Source organism: Eutrigla gurnardus (assembly GCF_963514095.1).
Source record: "Eutrigla gurnardus genome assembly, chromosome: 14".
In the NCBI taxonomy this organism is placed as follows: Eukaryota; Metazoa; Chordata; class Actinopteri; order Perciformes; family Triglidae; genus Eutrigla; species Eutrigla gurnardus.
The window spans coordinates 16,618,446-16,639,508 of record NC_139937.1 but is presented as its reverse complement, the minus strand read 5'-3'; the positions used below and the strand labels follow the sequence as shown (position 1 = coordinate 16,639,508).

At 39.9% G+C, this 21,063-nt stretch overlaps 1 protein-coding gene across 1 annotated transcript in view; it reads right to left on the bottom strand.

The window, feature by feature from the left end:
* tsnare1 (T-SNARE Domain Containing 1) overlaps positions 1 to 21,063 on the bottom strand; it is a 114,070-nt gene that overhangs the window by 18,736 nt on the left and 74,271 nt on the right. The window contains exons 10-11 of the mRNA XM_084027916.1: positions 14,947 to 15,029; positions 2,448 to 2,557 (exon numbers count right to left, since the gene is read on the bottom strand). Of these exons, the coding sequence (XP_083884042.1) occupies positions 2,462 to 2,557; positions 14,947 to 15,029 (179 nt within the window). The 3' untranslated portion in view covers positions 2,448 to 2,461. The remainder of the gene's footprint in view (positions 1 to 2,447; positions 2,558 to 14,946; positions 15,030 to 21,063) is intronic.

Here is a 21,063-nt window from a genome sequence, read left to right as displayed (position 1 = left end):
TCTGTGGCTACCAATTTCTTTTGCCTCCCTGTGCTTTACATTTTTGCATCCAGTTATTACTTTATTTCCCTCTGTGACTGCGGGTTAGATTGTAATAGGCAATTCTTCAGCAACTCCTTTGAGTTTTGTAAATAAGAGCAATGAAACTAAACTCACCCTACGCTGTGCATTTAATATATCAAGGTTTTTTTTTTTTTTTAATAAAAAATAAGCTTTTACTGCAACATTATAGTATGCTGTAGCAGATAATAAAATTATTTGTTTTTTTATATTTATCAACATTGTAACTTCCCTTTTTCTGGATATTTTAACAAACTCGTAGGCTGGCTCAAAAAAGGGAGCATGTTATGTCCATTCTGATTCATTTCAGTTGACTCACAGTAAAAGTTTGAGTCAATTTTAATTTTCTTTTTTTCAACATATTCACTCCATTCAAACACAGAATATTCATCTCAATTGGGAATCGACTGTGTCTATTTTTCTAATTGATATCATTCATAATTTCAGAGATATTTTATGTTTTTCGTCCACTTTTCAAGCAGATTACGGAATCTTCAAAAAATCCTCAATATTCACACTTTTTCAAGAATTTTCAAAGCTCATCTAGTCATTCACACTTCAAGATAGAAACTCCGTTCAAACGTTCACAAAGATTAGGACTTTTTCACATGAATTCAACTTTGTAACAGCATTCATACTTTTTGCACAGTTCAAATATTGGTCACTTAGCTTTTCAACAAACCCTACATTATTTTCCAGTTTTTATATATTCTAGACATTATTCAAAGTTTTCAAAGGCAGCAATCCACATTTGGCTTCAGCTTGTCAACAGGGAGCATTCACAACCGCAAGTTCTTCAGAACTTGCCTTCTCTAGTTTTGATGTTCCTCCACACAATCTCTCGATATACTGCAAGTTCTGTTCTGAGGTCATATTTTTCAGAAGCGTTTTCAAATCATGCCTTGTCTCCATGGTTTACGTTTGTGTGTGATTTCTCCTCAGTCCTCTGTGTTTACCACACAGGTTGTTTATTTCTTTCTCTTGTTGGACTCTTTGATTTTCTTTAATCGTGTTTTTATTTTCCAACTTTTGAAGCATGCCGGTCAGACTTCTTTTCATTTTAGAGTACCATATAAAAAATTGACTGACAGGTTGATAGACACTGACAGAAGGCATACAGCAAACGGTTGGGTGGATAACAGTGGGCATTGAGCTATGAAGTGGTCAGTCACTCATTGTAACAGATTCTCTTCCTGTGTTATGGAAGCCATGATGACATCCGTCGCCTCCATAATGAATAAGAGAGGTCAATCATTTTAACTACCAGACAATAAAAGGATGTCTGTATGAAGGCCTGCTCACTGCATCTTAAACACTTACTTTAATGATCAATCTTTTGTCAGTATAAAAGAGTGAACATAAAAATGTTTTGTTTTTTAGCTTATTGGAAAAATATGGAAAAGGTAAATCAAATTAAGATAATGTGAACAATTAAGGCTGTACTAATCTCAATCTCTATATCGACAATGGATCAAAAGCACACGGGACCATTAACACATTGAGCTTCAGGCTGATAAATTAGGTTATGTTTATTGTCCTAGGTGCTAAAATCCAACATGTGTCTCATTTTGCTGCATTTTCTTTTTAGGTATTATAAATGGGATCTTATTAAACCACTCTCCCCTCCAATCAAATCATTGTAAACATTCATAAAATGTGTGAAAGTAACATTAAATGAATGTTTCTTAAACTTGATCACTGATCATATAGTTTTAACTTTACTTTAAACTTTTAGGTTTGGATGTTTTTTTTGATAAATTATGAATTTAGGCAGTTGGATTTAGATGCTTATTTCAATACTCAATTTAAAGATGTAAAACTCTTGAAAATAGAAGACAAAGTAATGTCACAGTAATTTCAACCAAAAAAATATGAACCCCATGGTCCCAGTCATTATTTTTGCCTGGACTGTGGCGATGCTTTGTGACAGCACATGTGAGCATCAACAAAGCTTTCTTCAAACATGTGCAAACAGTTCGACAGCCTTGCTCTAGTAACTGATATTGTCTAGCAGCTTGAGCGTCGAGCGGGAAATGGAGTCTCAACATGGACCAGTCGCCACAGGAGCCTCGACTCAGCCTGCTGTTAGGAAAATAATGCCTTGTTTCACAGCTTTTCTTTTCCGGTGACAATCAATAATTATGCAAGCAGAGAACGCTTGTATTGAACGTCAAATAGTAATGAATATAAAAAAAAAACATGTTTGTCAAGAGAGCTTTTCTAGCTTTTCTCTTAGATGTTCACATCAAGTTGGTTGATACCCCAATTTCAATGAATAGCAAATATCAGCTATACATGGCAAACTACTAGCATTATTAACATGGATTATTACAATTTCATATATCTGGTACAGTTGCAGTGTTGTTTTGTAAGTAGATGTTTCTTACCACAGTGGCCAGGCTCATTTTCTTGCTGACACAGCAATGATGATGATGAGGATGGTGAGGACGATGGCTCCAGCCACCAGGAGGTAGCACTTCCTCTTCCTCAGCTGCCTCTGTGAAGATAATGATTGAGTCCGAGCATTAGTCTTGTTTGAAATCCTAATTTAGACTGGTAGTTAACAGTGATTTATCAGTTCATGAGGACTCAACATATTTATTTATGTTTGCATTAAGTGCATTAGCAAATCTCAAAACAGAGCCACAACCGCCACATCTGCATATTTCTTTTGTCTTGGAGCTAAGTTAATGCAACCCCAAAGCCCACATGTGCATAAACTCAAAATATGAACAGAGAAGATGGCTGCCCCATCTTAAAAGGGAGCACGGAAGAACGAGGGAAGTGGCATTTCAACCGGATAAAATGAACGTAAAAGTTGAAGAACTAGAAGATTCAAGGTGATGAATACAGATAAAATGGAGGACGACTGAATGGCTGTCCAGGGGTTGGCCTACACTTCCCTTCCATTAAAATGCTGTGCAGTCACCCTGTGATGGCTCGGCTGCACATTATTCTTGTCTGTGTGATGGCACCTTGACTGACTGAGAGGAGGACGAACAGGAGGGAGGCAAAAGACTGGCAAGATGTAAATCACGCAAATTAAATCATTTTTTATTTTTCCGGAATGTATCTACTCAGCCCGTGCAGGTCTATCAATTAATTAGCTTGTTGAGTGCTCGGGTCGTTGCTTAGCTTCAAAAGTTAAAATGAAGAAAAAACCAGAAGAAAGCCGAAGAAAAACGTCATCAAGATGGTGTTTACTGCAGGTGTATCACCTCATTATGAAAGCGTACATCCATTTTGAACTCACACCTTTTCATTGATTTACTTAACACGTATTCATGTTAATGAAATACGCACTCTTTTAATATGAAGGACGTCTCTGTGTTGATTTCAGGTGTTTCACCCATATTGTTAACAACATCACATTAAATCTACTTGATTACACAACATGAAACTCAGAAACATGTAAAACGACACAATTTCTCCGTCACTTGCATGCAATAAGTTATTTCCATTTGAAGTGCTCGTGGCTCTTAAATGTTTTTTTTTCAACACTGTTTTTCATGTCTCTTATTGCCTGTGGTACATTTCAGATTTCAAATGCTTCAAACATTTCCTCCACACAGCACATGAGCTTTATTCATCCATGTCAATTATTTGCCATGTCTGGAAAAAAAAAGTGTTGACTGTGTTAAGCAAAAATATTAAAGTAAATAGAGGGGAAGAGTTGGGGTAAGGGAATTTATTTATTTCTTTGTTTCCTCAGGCGGCGACGCTGTGTTGGAGCACAGAATCTATGTTGTTTTGAAATGCTTTTTCTCCCCGTTTTTTTTTTCCCCTCCCAGCCTGTTTTCTGCTACAAAGGCAACGAGAGCAGCGGCGTTAGACCAGAGCCGAGGCTGGAGTCTTTAAATCCTGACGCGCTTCAAAGCACGGAGAGAGCAATTCATCTTCTTATCTGAGACTCAAAACAGGCTTTCTGTGTGGAAGAGAGAGGGAGAGAGGGAGGAGGGGAGGGAAAAAAATGCTGTCGAGTAATTTTCCGTTTAAACGTTCCACTCCACAACAATTTGCATAAGCAGCCCTGCGTCTGTGATAAGAAGATTGGTAATTTTCAAAGGCTCTGTGGGGATTGAGAATTAAAAGCCTTTCTCCGCTATCTCCCCTCTTGCAGCTGGCCACCGCAGATTCCCCAGCTTCTCTCACGCGTTTCCTCCTAAACTATGCCTTATAAACTTTCTCTGCCATCCTCTTCCTTCTCTCTGCTCACTCTGACAGTGCTGAGTCGCTCCCTCTCTCTATATACTGTATTCCCTCCCTCCCTCCCGCACTCTTGAAAACCCTTCTTTTTCTATTCCTCCCACTCGCTCATCCCGCCACTGCTGTTATTTGGGGAGAACAAGAAAATAAATAAGGTAGAGGGGGGAACAAAAAAAAGCTTAGTATAACAAAGGGAGTGTTGCAGTATTTTTTAACCAGAATTTTCCAGATTGCGGGGTAGGATGTGAGGCGGGACGGAGGGACATGCAGAGGGAGGGGTGCTCTTATCACCAATGACTTAATCTGCCTGTCCTTAGTGCCAGCACTTTAGGGCCTATGGGTGCTGCATGTCCTCAGGGAGAAGACGGCAGCTTTTTTTTTTTTAAATCACTTCTAATGGCTAATATGACCGTTCCTATTTAAGATTGGATATAATCAGTTTGCATTTTTACAGATTGTTATGTGATATTTCACAACTTCATCATTCTCAGTGTTTTACATCACGATGTTGATGGGAACAAATATTTTTACTGAGAATGATTCTATTCAGAGTGGAGAATCCTCTTAAAGGTATAGTATGTAGTCACATTGTTGGTCGCTGTTTGTAAACACAGCACTCACAAGTACGGCCCCTCCTCTCCGGCTCAACGAGCGAGAGAGAGAGTGAGAGAGAGACAGAGCGCAGCAGCGGTCGAGTGAGCTAGAGAGTGAATGAAAAGAGGAACCAGCGTTTACACAACCCTGGGGAAAGGTGCCAAATTGTGAATGAATGCAGCCCAAGGGCTTCATCCTATTATGGCCTGTCTGCTCTCTCTGTGTCAGGCCTGTGAGATCTGTGAGCCCCGGTAGACTGAGGGGCGTTAAAAAGCTGCAGCGTTTGACCTCTGAATGAGATTGGGCTGCACATAGAAGCAAAATAAGAAAAACAAAAAAGAGAAAATACAGGAAGGAAGCTGGTTCTCTGCAGATATAGACACAGCCACACACTTCCAGTCAGAAGTGATGATTGAGAGGGATTATAGTTCATTTTGGTTTCAACCAGTTGAGGTCAGTGTTTTCACGTTCATCTTAGAACTTTTTCAGTGTTTTCGGTTCAGTAGTGTTCCTTTGTACGGAGCCCAACCCTCTTGTGTTGTGTCTGGTTGCAAAACCCAAAGATGTGTTTTCTTTTTTAAAAGGTAGGCTACAAAAGATAACACATATCACCCAACTTTTAAGTGGTTAAATTTAAGTCTCCAGTCTGATCTCGAGCACACAGCTAATAGGCAGGCTACGTGGTTTGTTGACATGATGAATACATCAGTAAATGCTCCAGTCACTATGGGGTTCATTGATCCCCCTGAACTCAAACTGTGCCTGTGGAGACAGTGACATAATTGGTGGTAGGCTCTTATTTTAGCTCGGGTTTCTCTGGGTAGCCAGGGGGTGTGCTCTTGATGCCACTCACAAAACAGAACTTCACTGGTGTCTTTGCTTGTATTGCACACTTGTTACATTTCCAACAGAAAATGGCATCCAAAATATGAGTGCAGAGGTTTTTGTTGGAGGAGGATACATTTTACTATGTTTTGACTGACTCGGATATTCAGCCGTATTTATTCACACTCCCAAATTCAAATCAAATCCCGATGATTGATACGTGCCCCCAGAGTGATATACTCCCAGTTGTGGTCTTGACCACTCAAGTTAAATCCTGATTCCTCTTTGTCTGAAAGTGAGACAAGAGTTAAAAGTGTGTTCAAATGGGGTCCATTCCGAGATGAGAACCAGAACTAAAAAAAGGGGTCTTAATAGCGATCCCTGGACCACGACCGACCTTTAGTACTACAACACTGCTGTCGACCACTAAAACCTGCCTCATACAAAGCCACGCCGTTGTTCGAACTCTAACTGTTGTGCTGTTGACAGGAATAAACAGCACCAACAGTTAACTGTTTTGAATATTAAGGACTTTAATACCTTGAAATCTTGGAGGTCATGGCTGAAAATGACAAAAGCCCTGTTCAGTCTGATAATTATGCAAAAAGGTCACTAACGGAGGGTGGGGGGGAGGGGCTTCTGGAAATTAGCTTTGTCCTTGTGCAGACACTTGAGATATCGTTTTTAGTCATTGTTTCCTATATGTAAAGTTATTCTGCATTTTATAGATATCCTAGTTTAGAAGGGCAGCATGATCTTCTCTGCAGTTGGTTTTTTTTTTTTTTTTTTTACTTCACTTTCCCAAAAAACCCTGCATGTCCTCATGAAGGTCAGCAGTGCTTGTCAAGAGTAAGGAAGAGAGAGAAAAGAGGAGGTAGAGCACAAATGGCTTATTCACCTTTATATTTTTCAATATGGCTAAGGCCCTCTGGGATTTTTAACAACCATAAACCATTTTAAAAAACATTTATTTCTTCAAGGGAGAATGCAGAAAAACTGCCTTATAACCATTAAAGCTCATAGGACTGCTATACAAACAACTATATATCTCCTGTCCGCCTCCCTTACGTGGAAGACAAACTTGCTGTGTCTCTGGGAGAAAAAATACTTCCCTTGTGTGACATGAGAAATACCCTCATAATGCACCAATAATGCAATGCAATGATAATGGCCATAATATTATTTTCCCTTTATCGCATCTGGTTCGGTAAAATTGGAATTCCATAAAATAAATAATGTTTACAGCGGAACTGCCTCACTTGTTAATCGGCTTATACGCAATTTACATAAAACTCAGAGTCCCATGCAGTCACCCTGATTATGATATTTAAGACGAGCAGCAAATAAACACAGACTTCACGGCCAATCCTGGAATCCTGGGAGGAAGCGCTGTGACAACCATTGTCAATAATGGAACAAAAAGTGCATCAGCATCAGCATATCTGGGCTTTAGATTGATTTGCCTAAAAATAGCATATCAGCCCCGTCATGTAGTACTGACATGGTTGACACATCTGGAAATTGAATGGAAAAATAGGCAACATGACGTGGAACTTAAAATTAAAATATCTTATCAATGAAAAAACATGTAGACTTATTTTTTGCTACCAGAGGAGTCGCCCCCTGATGGCAAGCAAAGGGAATGCACATTTTAAGGCAGTTCCACTTGGCTTCACGTTTCAGGACCAGAGGTTTGCTGCCTGGTTCCGATTCAGGTGGTGATCGGTACGGGAAACAGAGAGAGGCTACTAAAACAAAAAGCCACAAAATTATAAAAAATTCAGATGGAGTTCTGTGAGTTGATTCGGGAAAATCTGTTGAAGTCAGGAAGACTTGAGTGGCTCAGAGTGTGCTCTGTTGTGGTGAACCAGTGTTTGAAAGACAATGTCACTCTTTTTCCTTTCAGTGCATTTCATGTAACTGAGAAACATGATTGAACTCAACCATACACGATTAGAGTCCTGCTGCCCTGTGTAAAATGATTTGGGTTGCATTATTGGTCAAAATTAGAACTTTCGGGCAGATTAACTGTCAAATCTTTTCTTTGAAAATATTAGCATCAAATACACTGAAGAAAATAAGTTAAAAAAAACAAAACAATCAAATGAGGTTGTGGAGTCACATACAGCTGCTTCGCCTCTGACCAACAACTTGAGATCCCATTGTTTAAAGGGACAGCGAAGCCATTTATTGCGATGTGATTCATTCATTCAAGCTCTGTGATACGAAAGTGAAGAAAGAATGGAGCTTTTTTTGGACTCACAAAGGCATCTTCATTGCTGCTATTGAGGGTTAACCTTGAGCATGAGAGGTGAACTTATCTCCGAGCAAAGTGTGGCGTGTGCAATCACACTGGATTCAATAGGAGAAGCCTTGCTTTATAGTGCCTTTCACATCTGTGCGTGTGTGTGTGTGTGTGTGTGTGTGTGGGGGGGGGGAGTGAAGCGCCAGCACTGGCTTTGTACTCTGCTTTGGCTTTATTTGCTCCCAGATTCAGGGCTTGAGGTAGAAATGTTTGCGGTGGGGAGTGACTCTGATCCACATATTGCAATTCCATCTGAAATATAGAGAGGGTCGGGAGGGTAACTCTAAAAATGTATTACAATTCAATTATAATCACGAGATATGGGTTAACCTAAATTGATTATTTGCCATTACTTTTGGATTACTTCAATAACAAATATTCAAATAAAGTCAACAAAAAAATAAATATCAATACTTGTATTTAAACATATGTACTGCTGTGTATATATGTTCATTTCAGGCTGCAGTGATATTTTAAGCAGTATGAATGTTTGGGAACGCGCTGCATGGTTTTTGCCACCAGGTTGTGCCTGTGAGTGAGGGCAAGGTAAGTAGAGGTTGGAGAAGAAGTATTCTTCTTCTTCACATTAACATTATTTAACCATTATTTAAATGTGGGCTAACACCTTTGTTAAGTCACATGACTTGCAGTGTACTCTAATAATAGCAACATACATCCAGTAAAAGCAGTTTTGTAATGTTAGAGGTGTGAGACTTGAAATGTTTTAATGTGTGCATGTGCATTGAAGTATATAATTCAGAATTATTTTAAAAATGTAACCCTGCTGGTCATCCCCATTTTTACTAAAATATTATGTCTTTTTTTTTGCAACTGTAACAAAATACATTTACCTTTTTTTTTAAAATCAATATTACATAACACCGTTCCGTGTATTCCGTTGCTTCCCGAGCATGGTCACACATGCTTTAGACACACCATATGAACCCATACATGAAAATACTGTCGTACAGAATGCGTACACTTTCTTGCCTGACATATTCCTGCAACATAATTATTGTTGTTGTTCTTTTTGTCTTCAAACTTTGTTGCTCAGACCTCATTCCTGTTCTTGCACTGCACTTTCTGCACTTGTCAACCAAACAGCACGGCTGCTTCTGTGATTACTTTTTTGCTTGGGCTTTCTGATTTGGGATTTACCGTTAATTAAGTTTCTGTAGGTGGCACTTTGTAAACAGTACTCACTCACAGCACACAACGTTCTATTGCAAATTTCAAATGGTAAACAAGGCACATCACTTTATGTTTAATAAACAACAAATGGAAAAGCTCCAATGATCTTACTACATTGTCACTGCTTCAGTGACAGAAAATAGACCCGAACTGCATTGATGGTTACTGATACAAAGTTGTATAATATAAGAATTGTGTTTGTGACTTACGCAGTGCTTCCAACTTCACCAATCAAAAGTCAATATTGTTTTCTTCAAGAGGGTCCAGCGGGTGGAGGGGAGTTCCTGCCTCAAGTGGAGGAGTTTAAGTATCTTGGGGTCTTGTTCACGAGTGAGGGAAGGATGGAACGTGAGATTGACAGGCGGATCAGTGCAGCGGCTGCAGTAATGCGGTCGTTGTATCGGTCCGTCGTGGTGAAGAGATTTACGGGTCAATCTACGTTCCTACCCTCACCTATGGTCATGAACTTTGAGTCGTGACCAGAAGAATAAGATCCTGGATACAAGCGGCCGAAATGAGCTTCCTTCGCAGGGTGGCGGGGCGCTCCCTTAGAGATAGGGTGAGGAGCTCCATCACACGGGAGGAGCTCGGAGTAGAGGCGCTGCTCCTCCACATCGAGAGGAGCCAGTTGAGGTGGCTCGGGCATCTGTACAGGATGCCCCCTGGACGCCTCCCTCGGGAGGTGTTCCAGGCATGCCCCACCGGGAGGAGACCCCGAGGAAGACCCAGGACACGCTGGAGTGACTATGTCACCCGGCTGGCCTGGGAATGCCTTGAGGTCCTCCCGGAGGAACTAGGGGAAGTGTCCGGGGAGAGGGAAGTCTGGGCGTCCCTGCTCAGGCAGCTGCCCCGCGACCCGGTGGATAAGCGGAAGACAATGGATGGATGGATGGATGGATGGTCCAGCGGGTGATGAACACCAGGCATTTCTTGTAACTGCATCATCAGGCAAAAATATCAATACATATTTCTCAGTTTAATTCAAAAAGGCTTTACACATATGCTCGCAAACGCAGTTAATTTCAATAATCCCATTTACTTTTATTAAGATAGGTAAGAGCCATCGTCAGGAAAAATTCTTTTTTCTTTTCCTTTCCCCTAATGGTGAAGTATCAACGTTAGTTTTTCGAGTTTGTATATAGCCTGTTCCATCGGAAACAGTGGCTGGTGTGGGATTAAGAAACTTCAAATGTACCCATGTTTTATTTGAGGTCAAGTTTTCTCTTTCCTCTCCAACATGCCCAGGTCAGCTGTGGCTGATAGGGGTTGGGCACACGAGTGTCACTGACATCAACTTGGTTAAATTCTAGCATTGTTAATATTTCCACTCCATATCCTTCAATGGGTCTAGAGGGACTACGGGATGAGTGATTGCACAGTCGGCCAGTTTCCCAGCAATATGTCACCATTAGCCCATCCCCCAGTCCGAGTGCAGAGCTTTAACACTGTGATAAGGTTATTCTTTTTCACGATCATATTAGTCAAAAGAGCAACAATTTGTATGTGTCTGCATGTAGATGGGTCCATCATCTGTCTACCATTCATTTCCAAGCCATCTTAATTTTTTTTGTCTTCTTTTCCTTCCCCTGCTTTCTTTGTTCCTTTCACAACCACAATAGCCAGCGCTCTATATTATCCTCAATTAAGCCACAGGAAAACTGTTGCATTGATTTTTTTTGAGACTCAGAAGGATGTAGTTGCTCACCAGGAGATCAATTTCAGCTCTGAAGATGGATGACTTTTAAGTCTCAACAATGACATCAGCAAGCAACGCCACACCCCCATCCACAAATCAAATCGAAAGTGTCTTCAGTTATTTCATCGTTTTCTTTCTCCTCCCAGTGTAATGGCTACTGCTTTTGTTCACTGAATTGGTAGAACATCTGTGTTTTATTGGTAATTAAAAACCTTTTTGTGCGGCGATCAACAATCAGAGTTCGTGGTCCAGTGAACACAGATGAGGTGATAAAACATCATTGCAACGAGAGAAACTTGCAGCGGGAGAGTAATCTGCCCCCCGGATAATGGATTATAGATTCAATTTATTTTCAGTGTAAACTGAGTAGACAAGGCGGGGCGGGAGAAGAAAATGACATCCGCTCTTAATTGACCATCGGTGGAGATGTGCAGTGATGCATGTAAACCAGCATCAAGCAGTGTTCAAGGCTACATGAGTACTTAGGGTTCAATCTCTTTCTTTCATTGAAAGGTCTTGGGGCATATCCAACTCCCAAACAGCTGACACCTGAGTAAAACTGAACCAGATCTGGAGTCCACACTAGTCTACTTAATTTCCTGGTTCCAAATCTTGACATGAAATCAATATGGCACTCATGTTTGCATCCTTTTGTCTGAGTGTCTACATCTCTGATCTTTGTTGAAACATTTGTTCGCTGTTCACAGCTACTGGAAAAAAAAAAGTAAATGAAGAAAGTTTTAACTGAGAAAAAAACACCTATTATGGTAAAATCACCTCAGCCATGTGTGATTTGCTGCATTGTTCAAACCTGCAAAATGTTGCTTTAAATTGTGGTAATGATGACCCAAATGTGGTAATGATGAGCCAAATTTAGGAGAAAAAGTGTACTCTTGTTGAAAATTGTCCTTGTAAACATGTTAAATATCTTAATGTTAATTTGCTGTTCATGTAATTGTGTATGAGTGAAACCTGACTAAGGGTGGATGGGCTGTGCAATATGTTGTTTTGGAGTTCTTTGTCTACAGCGCATGCTATCTTGTAGTAGCCTTCCTTTTAACTGTTGATGTTGGTGCAATGTCATTTCCAAGATGTGCAGGTCGATAAATGTGCAGACATGGCCAGCATAGAGAATAAAAATATTAGGCACTTCAGCATTGGCTTTTCAGTACATGCGGAGGTTGCCGCCCGGTCAGAAAACACAAAATTTCAGTTGAAGCTCTAAAAGTACTTTAACTGTCAGCTGAAAAGTAAAAGATATAGCCAATTGTCAGTTAGAGCTGAAGTACTGTACAGAAAGGAAAACAGCATCGTGTGAGTTAATATGTAAGCACTGAACGCCATGGAACAGCCAGTTAAAGGGTAAGAGATTAAAGCTATTGAAATTGTCAGTTGACATGAACCTGCTAAAAGCAGTTGAAATGTCAGCCTGAAGGAGAAGCGCCGGGCTGAGTGTGTGCACTGTAAAGAGTGTCAGTTGATTTGAAAGCACTGGCCTCAGGTAAAATGTCTGACAAATTTTTGAAAAAAGAAAAAAGCTGCATAGTCCAACAGTTGGGAAACAGTTTTATGCTTTTGATTGACTGCAGCCATGCACAGAGATATATATTTTCATGATATCAATCTCAACGCACCCATCCTCATCCCCATTCTTGGTCAGTGCCCCTTCCTGTCTGATACCAATGCACCGAGACACACTGTATGAGACGCAGTCGGCTTTCAACTAATCCCAATGTAAACGCATCGGCGTCATTATTAAACGATCAGAGCAACTGACGTAGTATAAACAGAAAGTCTGCCTAGGGAGGAGAGAGTGCATAGAACAAACAAACACAGGACTTTCACACAGCAGATGGCTGTCCTTTTCCTGTGTGAAATCAAGCTATATTTGACTTATTATTGAGTCTAACCACAATCTCTTGTGGTAGCTTTGTTCCGTAAACAAAATCTATGAAAAACTATGTGGGAGTTTTATAGATTGAAACAATGATGCCCCCCCCCCCCCCAGTGCCAGGGAAGGCATGTCCATCAAAGTGTGTAACATGCAAAGTGTCTTTTCAAAATAAATTTCTGTCTTCACAGACAGTTTAGGCAATTAAACCACCTAGCTTTAGATTTTGTAAAATATCATGGTTAATGTTGACTTGACTAACAACAATAACGACTCAGCTTACTAATGACGACGGGCTGTGGCTCAGGTGGTAGAGCGGGTTGGCAATCCCCGCCCTTGTCACTGTGTCATGGTCGTTGTGTCCTTGAGCAAGACACTGCAGAGGGAAGGGGGCAGTAGGCGCAGAATGGCAGCCGCGCTTTAAGTGTCTTGAAAAGCGCCATACAAATCCAATCCATTATTATTATTATTCACGACTGATGTGACAAAATGTCAATGTTAACTTTTAGTTTTGCACAGGACATCAACAACAGTCTCCTTGATCAAAGTGTTTGTTCAACTTAGCCACCACCCATCTCTCTATCTACTACTACTACTGCTACTTTTCTTATTTAGTTTTACTGAGCATGTAATAAGGATGAGGTTCTTTGGTGTTGAAAGCCCGGTCACATACGCGGGTGTCCAACACAGTGGAGCACTGACCAAGCTGTGGTATTGGATACATTTGGAGGGAGAGCGGGTTGCCCTGACATGTCAATAATTGACACTTTCCTGGGTGATAAGTTGGAAGTGAGAATGTGTTGTCCTTACAGGTATGAATTGTCATTTTGACAGTGTTCTGAGCAGAAAAAAAGACATCTTTTGATGTCAACATGGGACTGTGTAGAATCAGGATTTGCCTCAGTCCAGGTTCAGAAGCTGTCTGCCTGACTCTGAGCATGCCTGTCTGTCTGTGTCTCTGTCTTCTCCTTTGTTGTCTTTCTTTCTTTCAGCTCTTCTGCCTCTGCCAAAGACAGCGGCTTTCTGGATTGGCGGAGAGCTAAATTGCTCAGTGTGAGCTTGGTCACGGCTCAGCTCTCCTTGAGATAATGAAATGACAATTAATGGGAAAGCTGTTGCCATTCGCTCATTTGTTCGCTCGCTAGAAGAGCAGCAGCGTTGGGGACGGACAGAAAGCACTGCAGTGATGACAGACTCTGAATACTGCCCAGTTTTCACATTGAGTAGCTGCTGATATGATGTTGAAAATGCATCCATATATAGAAAAACAAATTGGTCAAAATATGATTAAAATAAAATATAATGTGTCGGATTAACATGGTCTCCAGAACGGTGTAGATATGAATTCTACGTCTTAGTTCCACTTTCTAAATGTCCAGAACAACAACATGATACAGTATTTTCCATGGCTGTCAAAAGGTGTTGCAAGTAGAGAGTTCAGATGAAGCTCTGGAGCTATGTAACCCATGTAAAAAAAAAAGTTAGATCCTTTATTAACCCAGTGATACTTCAGTCAATACATTATTTACCATAGCCAGGGGCGTCGACAGCACAGAGCCACTCTGAGCTCTGGCCTACTGAGATAGTCCCTGACACAATGGCAGAAGACACATATATTTCCTTGGAAGAAAGAAGGAAAACAGACCCTTGAGCATCTCATAAAACGTCTCTCCAATATGTGCTGTGAAGTGAAAACTCTAGCCACCCCAAAAACCACATAGAAAAAAACAAAAACATTTTCTATTTAATTTCTGGCTGCGGTTATTTGCCCATTAACACAGTTTCCTCTCTAAGCCAATACACTCGTTGGATAAAATTGCAAATATATAACCATTATCTCAGTAGAAGTAATACTTTCTCATGGAATTGGAATTACATATGTGGTTTTGTGTGAAGACTCCAGGCAATGCTCTGTTTTTTTTTATACAATTAATTTAACTGAGGCAAAAGCTAGTAAAGTATGACATGAAATTACATCATCTCTGTTATTATGCTAGTGGGGGATGTGATAAAGCTGTGTAATCTAGTTAGCAAAGTCCCTGTTTGCATGACTGATCAAGCTAAGCTTCTTGTTACTGCATTACAATACAAAAAGCTCAGTCAAGTACACAAAATTAAAACAGATCAAAGTGAGTGCAAAGCGTGCAGCACACTGCAGTACGGGGCGGTTGGCTGTACCTGGTATTGGTTGGCCTTTGCAAGCTCCTGATTGGCTGATTCCACGTTGGATGATGTAGTCTGGATGTAATCTTCAATGCTGTCTGAAGAGACAAAGAGCAGATCAGGTGGTGTCACAAAATGTTGATTCCAGTTCATGCTTAAAAGTGTGGAACCCATTCATTGTAAAATAATGTGTCTATCTTATAAGTACAAAAAAGTTTGGTTTATTTGGTTATGAGTTGATTTAATTATTGTAGGTCAGAGTAATCATGGGGTTTACTTGAGAAGGAAAAGAAAAATTGGACATCTTTCTAATTGTTCGCCTTGGGGTTGTACCTCCAAGCCCAGCTACCTACCAATTCTTGCCCAGAACTACTGAACAGTATCTCTGGTTCCAGTATGGTTTGCTCAATATGGTTGATGAACACAGCCAATATCTAACTGTTGTTAGCCAAGAAATCTTTCCAGGACATAACTCCCAAAGCTATCGTAGTGGGTTTTTTGATTGACATTTTTTTTTTTCACATACATTCATATCTAACTATTTTCATCCCATTCCTTTACTTTAATTATTTTCTGTAACTCCCACGATTACAGTCACCTTCCTTAAATGATAAATGGCAGTTTTGGGCCAAAGGGTTAATGCCAGTTCTGTTTTTCATTGCATCACAGTTGTTTTAGCCCAATATTATCTTTAAACGAATCAAATAACTTTATAACTTGTCACTCTATTTTTCATTTCACATCCATTTTTTATGGCTCCATTTTTCAAATCACAAGCATTTTCATCACCTCCATTTTTATCATATCATTTTTGTTACCGTCACCCCTCATAAACCAGAGGGTGGGTGTTATGCTCCGGTGACTACGCCCTGGGTCGGGACAGAGTTAGAAGCTGTAATCGCTGTATAAGCACAGTGCAGAGAAGCAGCCATTAGCTGTCCAGTGGGGGCAAAACTCGAGAGATTCAGGGAAACTGAAAGGCATTCCAAGCAGGCCCGGCTATGTAGACAACGATCCTAGTTAAACAATGAGCAGATTGGCAAATTGTGTAACTCTGTACAGAGCCAGGTTAGCTGTTTCCCTGTTTATGGATGTTATAATTAGCTAAATTTAATATGTCATCTGATCACTCTCCATAGTTGGCTGATTGACACATGTATTGGGTATGCTATGTCTATTGTCAGTGCAGTTGAGCTTGCATTATGCAGCTGAGCCTTGTTAGGCTAGAATGTATTTCTGAATGTACTCTTCTCCAATCTTTGCAGAAACATATTTAGCTTAATGGAAGTACGGACTTTTGTTCACATTGATGCTTTCCACATAGCCCTTACATTACATTAAATGGCAGCCCACCAGCCCTTGGTGTTACCAAGGACCACTGCTCTCATAGTTAAAACAGTTAAAACACTGGGGCTTCATTTTAAGGCTGCCAATACACAGAAGTTAATGGGATGAGACACAGCATGTTTAATGAAATGGATGGTCCAAAATATTTGTTATCACGGCATAATTACCACCACAAATTTACAAGAGGCCAATAATAGTGAGAGTGCTATTGATTGTTTTGGTGTTGTGAGAGTGAAATGGCTTCAGCAAGTTCAGAGATGTGGTGTAAAGACTCTGTGTTTCATGCTGTGACGGCCTCTGATAATTACTGCACCACTTGTGTTGAGATTTACCTAGTGAACTGAACAAGAACTGATTGACTAAATGCACCTCCTCTTTTGTTTACTAAAGATCAGAATAAGGATGACTCCTGGGCTGATTCATTCTTTGACTGCTTCTCTGGTCTGGATCCATTTTTTTTTCATGATGATGATGATGATGATTTTTATTATTATTATTATTATTATTATTTCACTGATATTGCATTTTAAACTTGTTTCTATTATGGCACATTACATTTACAGCATATTTGGATCACCCAAGATGACCAAAAACCCAGTCAAATTTTCAATGCCAAATACAGACACTATGCCAATGAAGTGGCATTACTGCCTAAACCTACAACAAATCCTAACTCCTAACTCGACAGCATGTTCAGTGGCCATTATCTTCAAAATATTACACCCTTGGTACCCCTCTATTGTCAGTTTTGTGACATTTCCACTCATTCAAGGCGTCTTTTATTTTCAAAATAAACTTCCGTCTTCATAGAAATGTAGGTTCAGGCAATAAAACCACTTTGTTTGGATCAGAGACAATAACTTGAGTAATTGCTTACATCACTACTTAGTGGCTAAGAAGTCACGTGACCTGTGATGAGCCAGTCAGGTTTGATGATTGTTTTGTTGTCATTATTGATGGACAGCCAACATTGTAATTGGTAATTGATTAATTGCCCAGCCCTTCTGACTTTTTGTAAGAAAATAAATTGTGTTCCATTTGGACACATAAATATCTAATACACCCATTCCAATGAAACCTTTGAGAACATTCATGTCCTCAAGAGGATGAACCCTGAAGCCGATGAATTAATTCAGTCTTTAATTCATTCAAGACCTAGGGGGGGAAAAAAAAACCTTTGGACTCTGAATTCACAATGTTAACTCCCTTATGGACATTTTTAGTGCCGCCTTCTGTGCAAAGTTTATTCAAACATTCCAAACACCAAAGTGCCCAATAAACACAGATATCTGAGGTACATTATAACATCCAATGGAAACAAGCCCACAGCCTGTCCATTCCAAGAATATTTTAATCACCCTGTAAAACAAAGTGAAAGCACTCCTTTGATGTGTACAAATGAATAAGCTTTTAAAACCTCTTTTGTTTGGTATGGCAGAGTTTGTGTCTGCCTGCCGAACCAACCGTGTTGATTGCGTATAGCTCGACTCTTTAATATAGTGTGTCCTTAGCCAGAATGAATGGGCAATAAAAGCACTAATCCTTCCTTCTTCAGCCTTTTCATTTCTTTGTATTACCTGCTGCTTTTGATACAAACACCCCCACTGCACAGTCACACACTATTTATAATGCCACTACACCAAGAATGTCTTAAAAAAAAAAGCCAAAGGCAATTTCAGTGCATCTCTTTTTAACGGGGATAGGTCCATTATTGCGTGGCTCTGTGATGATCAGATTAGACTTCTGCTGTGGTATAATGTCATGAACTCTGCAGTCTTCCACAGAGTCCTCTTCTATCTCCCTGTTTGCCCATTTGGGTGGGAGCACGCTGTGTTCCTCTTCCTTCCATGTTCACGATACGCTGACAATAGTCTTTCACATGCAAATGACAAAATGGCTGAAAACCTCAGCTGCATGTCTGACAAGATGGGAAAGAACTTACAAATAGAAGAAAGAACTGAGCGCGATGCAAGGAAGTGTTAAGTGCATTCTACATCATACTGAGGAATGGACATGTGGAATATGTGAAGGTGCATGTACTTGTTTGTGACTTTTTATTTAAATAAGAAATCAAACTCATCTACCACGTATTAGGATTTCAAAGCCTCCATGATTCTGTATGTTGGGCTATGAGCTACATGTTAAGTTATGTCCCTGAGTGCTTCATATACTGCAACATAAGAAAACATGCAAAAGGCCACATTTTTCTGCTCGGAAAAAATTAAATTAAATGATGGACCGTGAGCCAAAACCAAACCCCTTCTGTGGTGTTAAGATGAAACATGGCCGGATCCCGCGTTTCCTTACTTGGAACACCTTTTGCCCATGTGCTTCTGTCTCTGCCTCTCCATTTAATGTGCGCAAACTCTACCAACATTGAGAATTATTGTTAATTATTTGTAATTAGGGATTTTACTTGTTTAAAAATAGCAGTTATCTAGTTATCTAGTTAATAAAAGTTATCTATTTTTTAATTATTATAGGACCATCTGATTGGCCAAACTTTGCAGAGCCCATAACCAAACAAAAGGAAATTATGTCAAATGATGGCATCTTTATGAACTTGACATTTAGCAAACAGACCAAGCCAAATACAAAAACTCAGCATTTGTCTTACAGAACCGATGGAAATGAGCTCATGAAGTACCTTTTCTTTGTTTTAATTTTAATATTCAGATTGCATGATTCAGATAATATTGTACCATCATTTGAATTGATGTGCGAGTAATCAGCAAAAAACCTAACACTCTGTCAAAAGGCAATATCTGGAATACTATCTGAATCAACCAGAATGTTAAATTCAAACTTATTTCCTAATTTTTCAACACCACTGATGCGGTGGTCGACTTCAGGAACATCAACAGCCACAAACCATGACGACAGATAATATTGTCCCAGCTGTGTGCAGGCCTTTAGAGTTGACTAAAAACTTATGTCACTCATTTTCCTTCTGTTGGCTTTGCAGCGTTTCTGTATCTGTCTGTGTTTTTTCACTTTATGCATGAGGCCCATTGACCTTAAGTCTTTCTTACTAATATGCTCAATGAAAGCATTTGAGAGGTTGCGAGAGTGTGACATTTTTAATGGACTTGGATTAATATTTTGTTGTGAACTAATTAGTCACTTTGTGTATGTGTTGGTGTTTGATACAGAACAGGGACAGTGAAAGAACAACACACACTTCTACATTATGGGCACTATTCATTATTCTAAATTATAGTCATAATGATCTAAAATAGTGTGCTAGAGGGGGGAAAGGAAAAACATTACAAATATTACATGTTTTTCGAATCGTGGTGAGTCAGTCTGAATCACTCTTAAGAGTATTTAAAGGGCATCTATATTAGCCTGATTTAAGGCAGCAGACAAAAAGACACTACAACAAAAGGCAGCAATTAGAAAAAGTAATTGCATCCCATTCCTTTCAGAAAAAACCTCATCGCACACAAGCACACTATGGGGGGTTGAAAGGGCCAAGGAAGACAATACATACGCACATACTGTACATATGCATTTGCAATTATTTGCTAAAAGTAATGTGTGTATCTCCGGAAGCTTTACCATAGGCAACTGGACTTTTTTTTTCGAAGGCTTTTGAAGAGGTTTGGCCTCTCCAAGCATAGGCGCCGATTTATGTTTTTGCCCGTGGGTGCTCAATTTATTTATTTATTTATTTTATTATTTTTGGTGCTCAAATTAAATGAATACCACCAAGGTAATGATTGTCACAAACTGACTTTTACTGCATAACCACAACTAACGTTGTACTCCAAAAATACATTTTTAGATTTTTCCTAAGTCCTCACGCATATGGTACTCCAAAATGAGTTGTGTTCGTTTATTTTCTAAGTCCTCACGCATATGGTAGTCTAACATACATCTAGGCGTGTGCGGCCGGTCTTTCGATCCGGACTAAGGCCACCTCATGCAGACTCACTCTCCTACACACCGACCCCCCATGTGGTTCTCTAACATACATCCAGGCGTGTGCGGCCGGTCTTTCGATCCGGACTAAGGCCACCTCATGCGGACTCACTCTCCCCCACACGGACCCCATCCATAACTTTATTTTTTCTAAGTCCTACATTGTTTAGCCGCAGCCAAATCCAATCATCCGATTGGTTACCTGTTAGGTGACTACGCCATAGTGTACAAGCACAGAGCTGGCCTAATGATTTTAATTGGATAATACGATTCAAGTAAAGGCAGTTCATTTTAAAGATACAGTTCCACCACAAGTTTCATTTATTCACTTTTTTGTTTTTTTTGTTCATCGGCCATCCCGATTGGCCAGTGGGTGCTCAACGTTGTCAGTGGGTGCTCGAGCACCGAAGCACCCACGGGATCGGCGCCTATGTCTCCAAGTACTAACTGACTCAGAGTTTAGGTATTTAACCTCTTGTAGGGTTAATACTGTGATGAGAGTCACAATAAAAAAACTGTGTTCTATCCAGCTTGCTGCACACAATGCGAGAGAAGTTATATTCATTAAATAAAATAGTATTTAAAAAAACAAAAAAAACAATTAACGCATTGATTCTGATTAATCGCTTTGTTCAAATTGAGGAGCAGAGATAATCCCTGAATTTTACAGAAAGTGTAAACCTATTGGAATAATATAATGTGGAATTACTGGTCGTAATGTCACAGGCTATTTTGGGTTTTTTGTTGGGGTAATGCATGTACAGTATAACAATTATTCAACAAAATGCATTTAAATTCTGATCTGGACGTTGATTACCGTGGCAACAGCCAAAGCTTCAGGTCATCCTTGTGAAGAGCCAC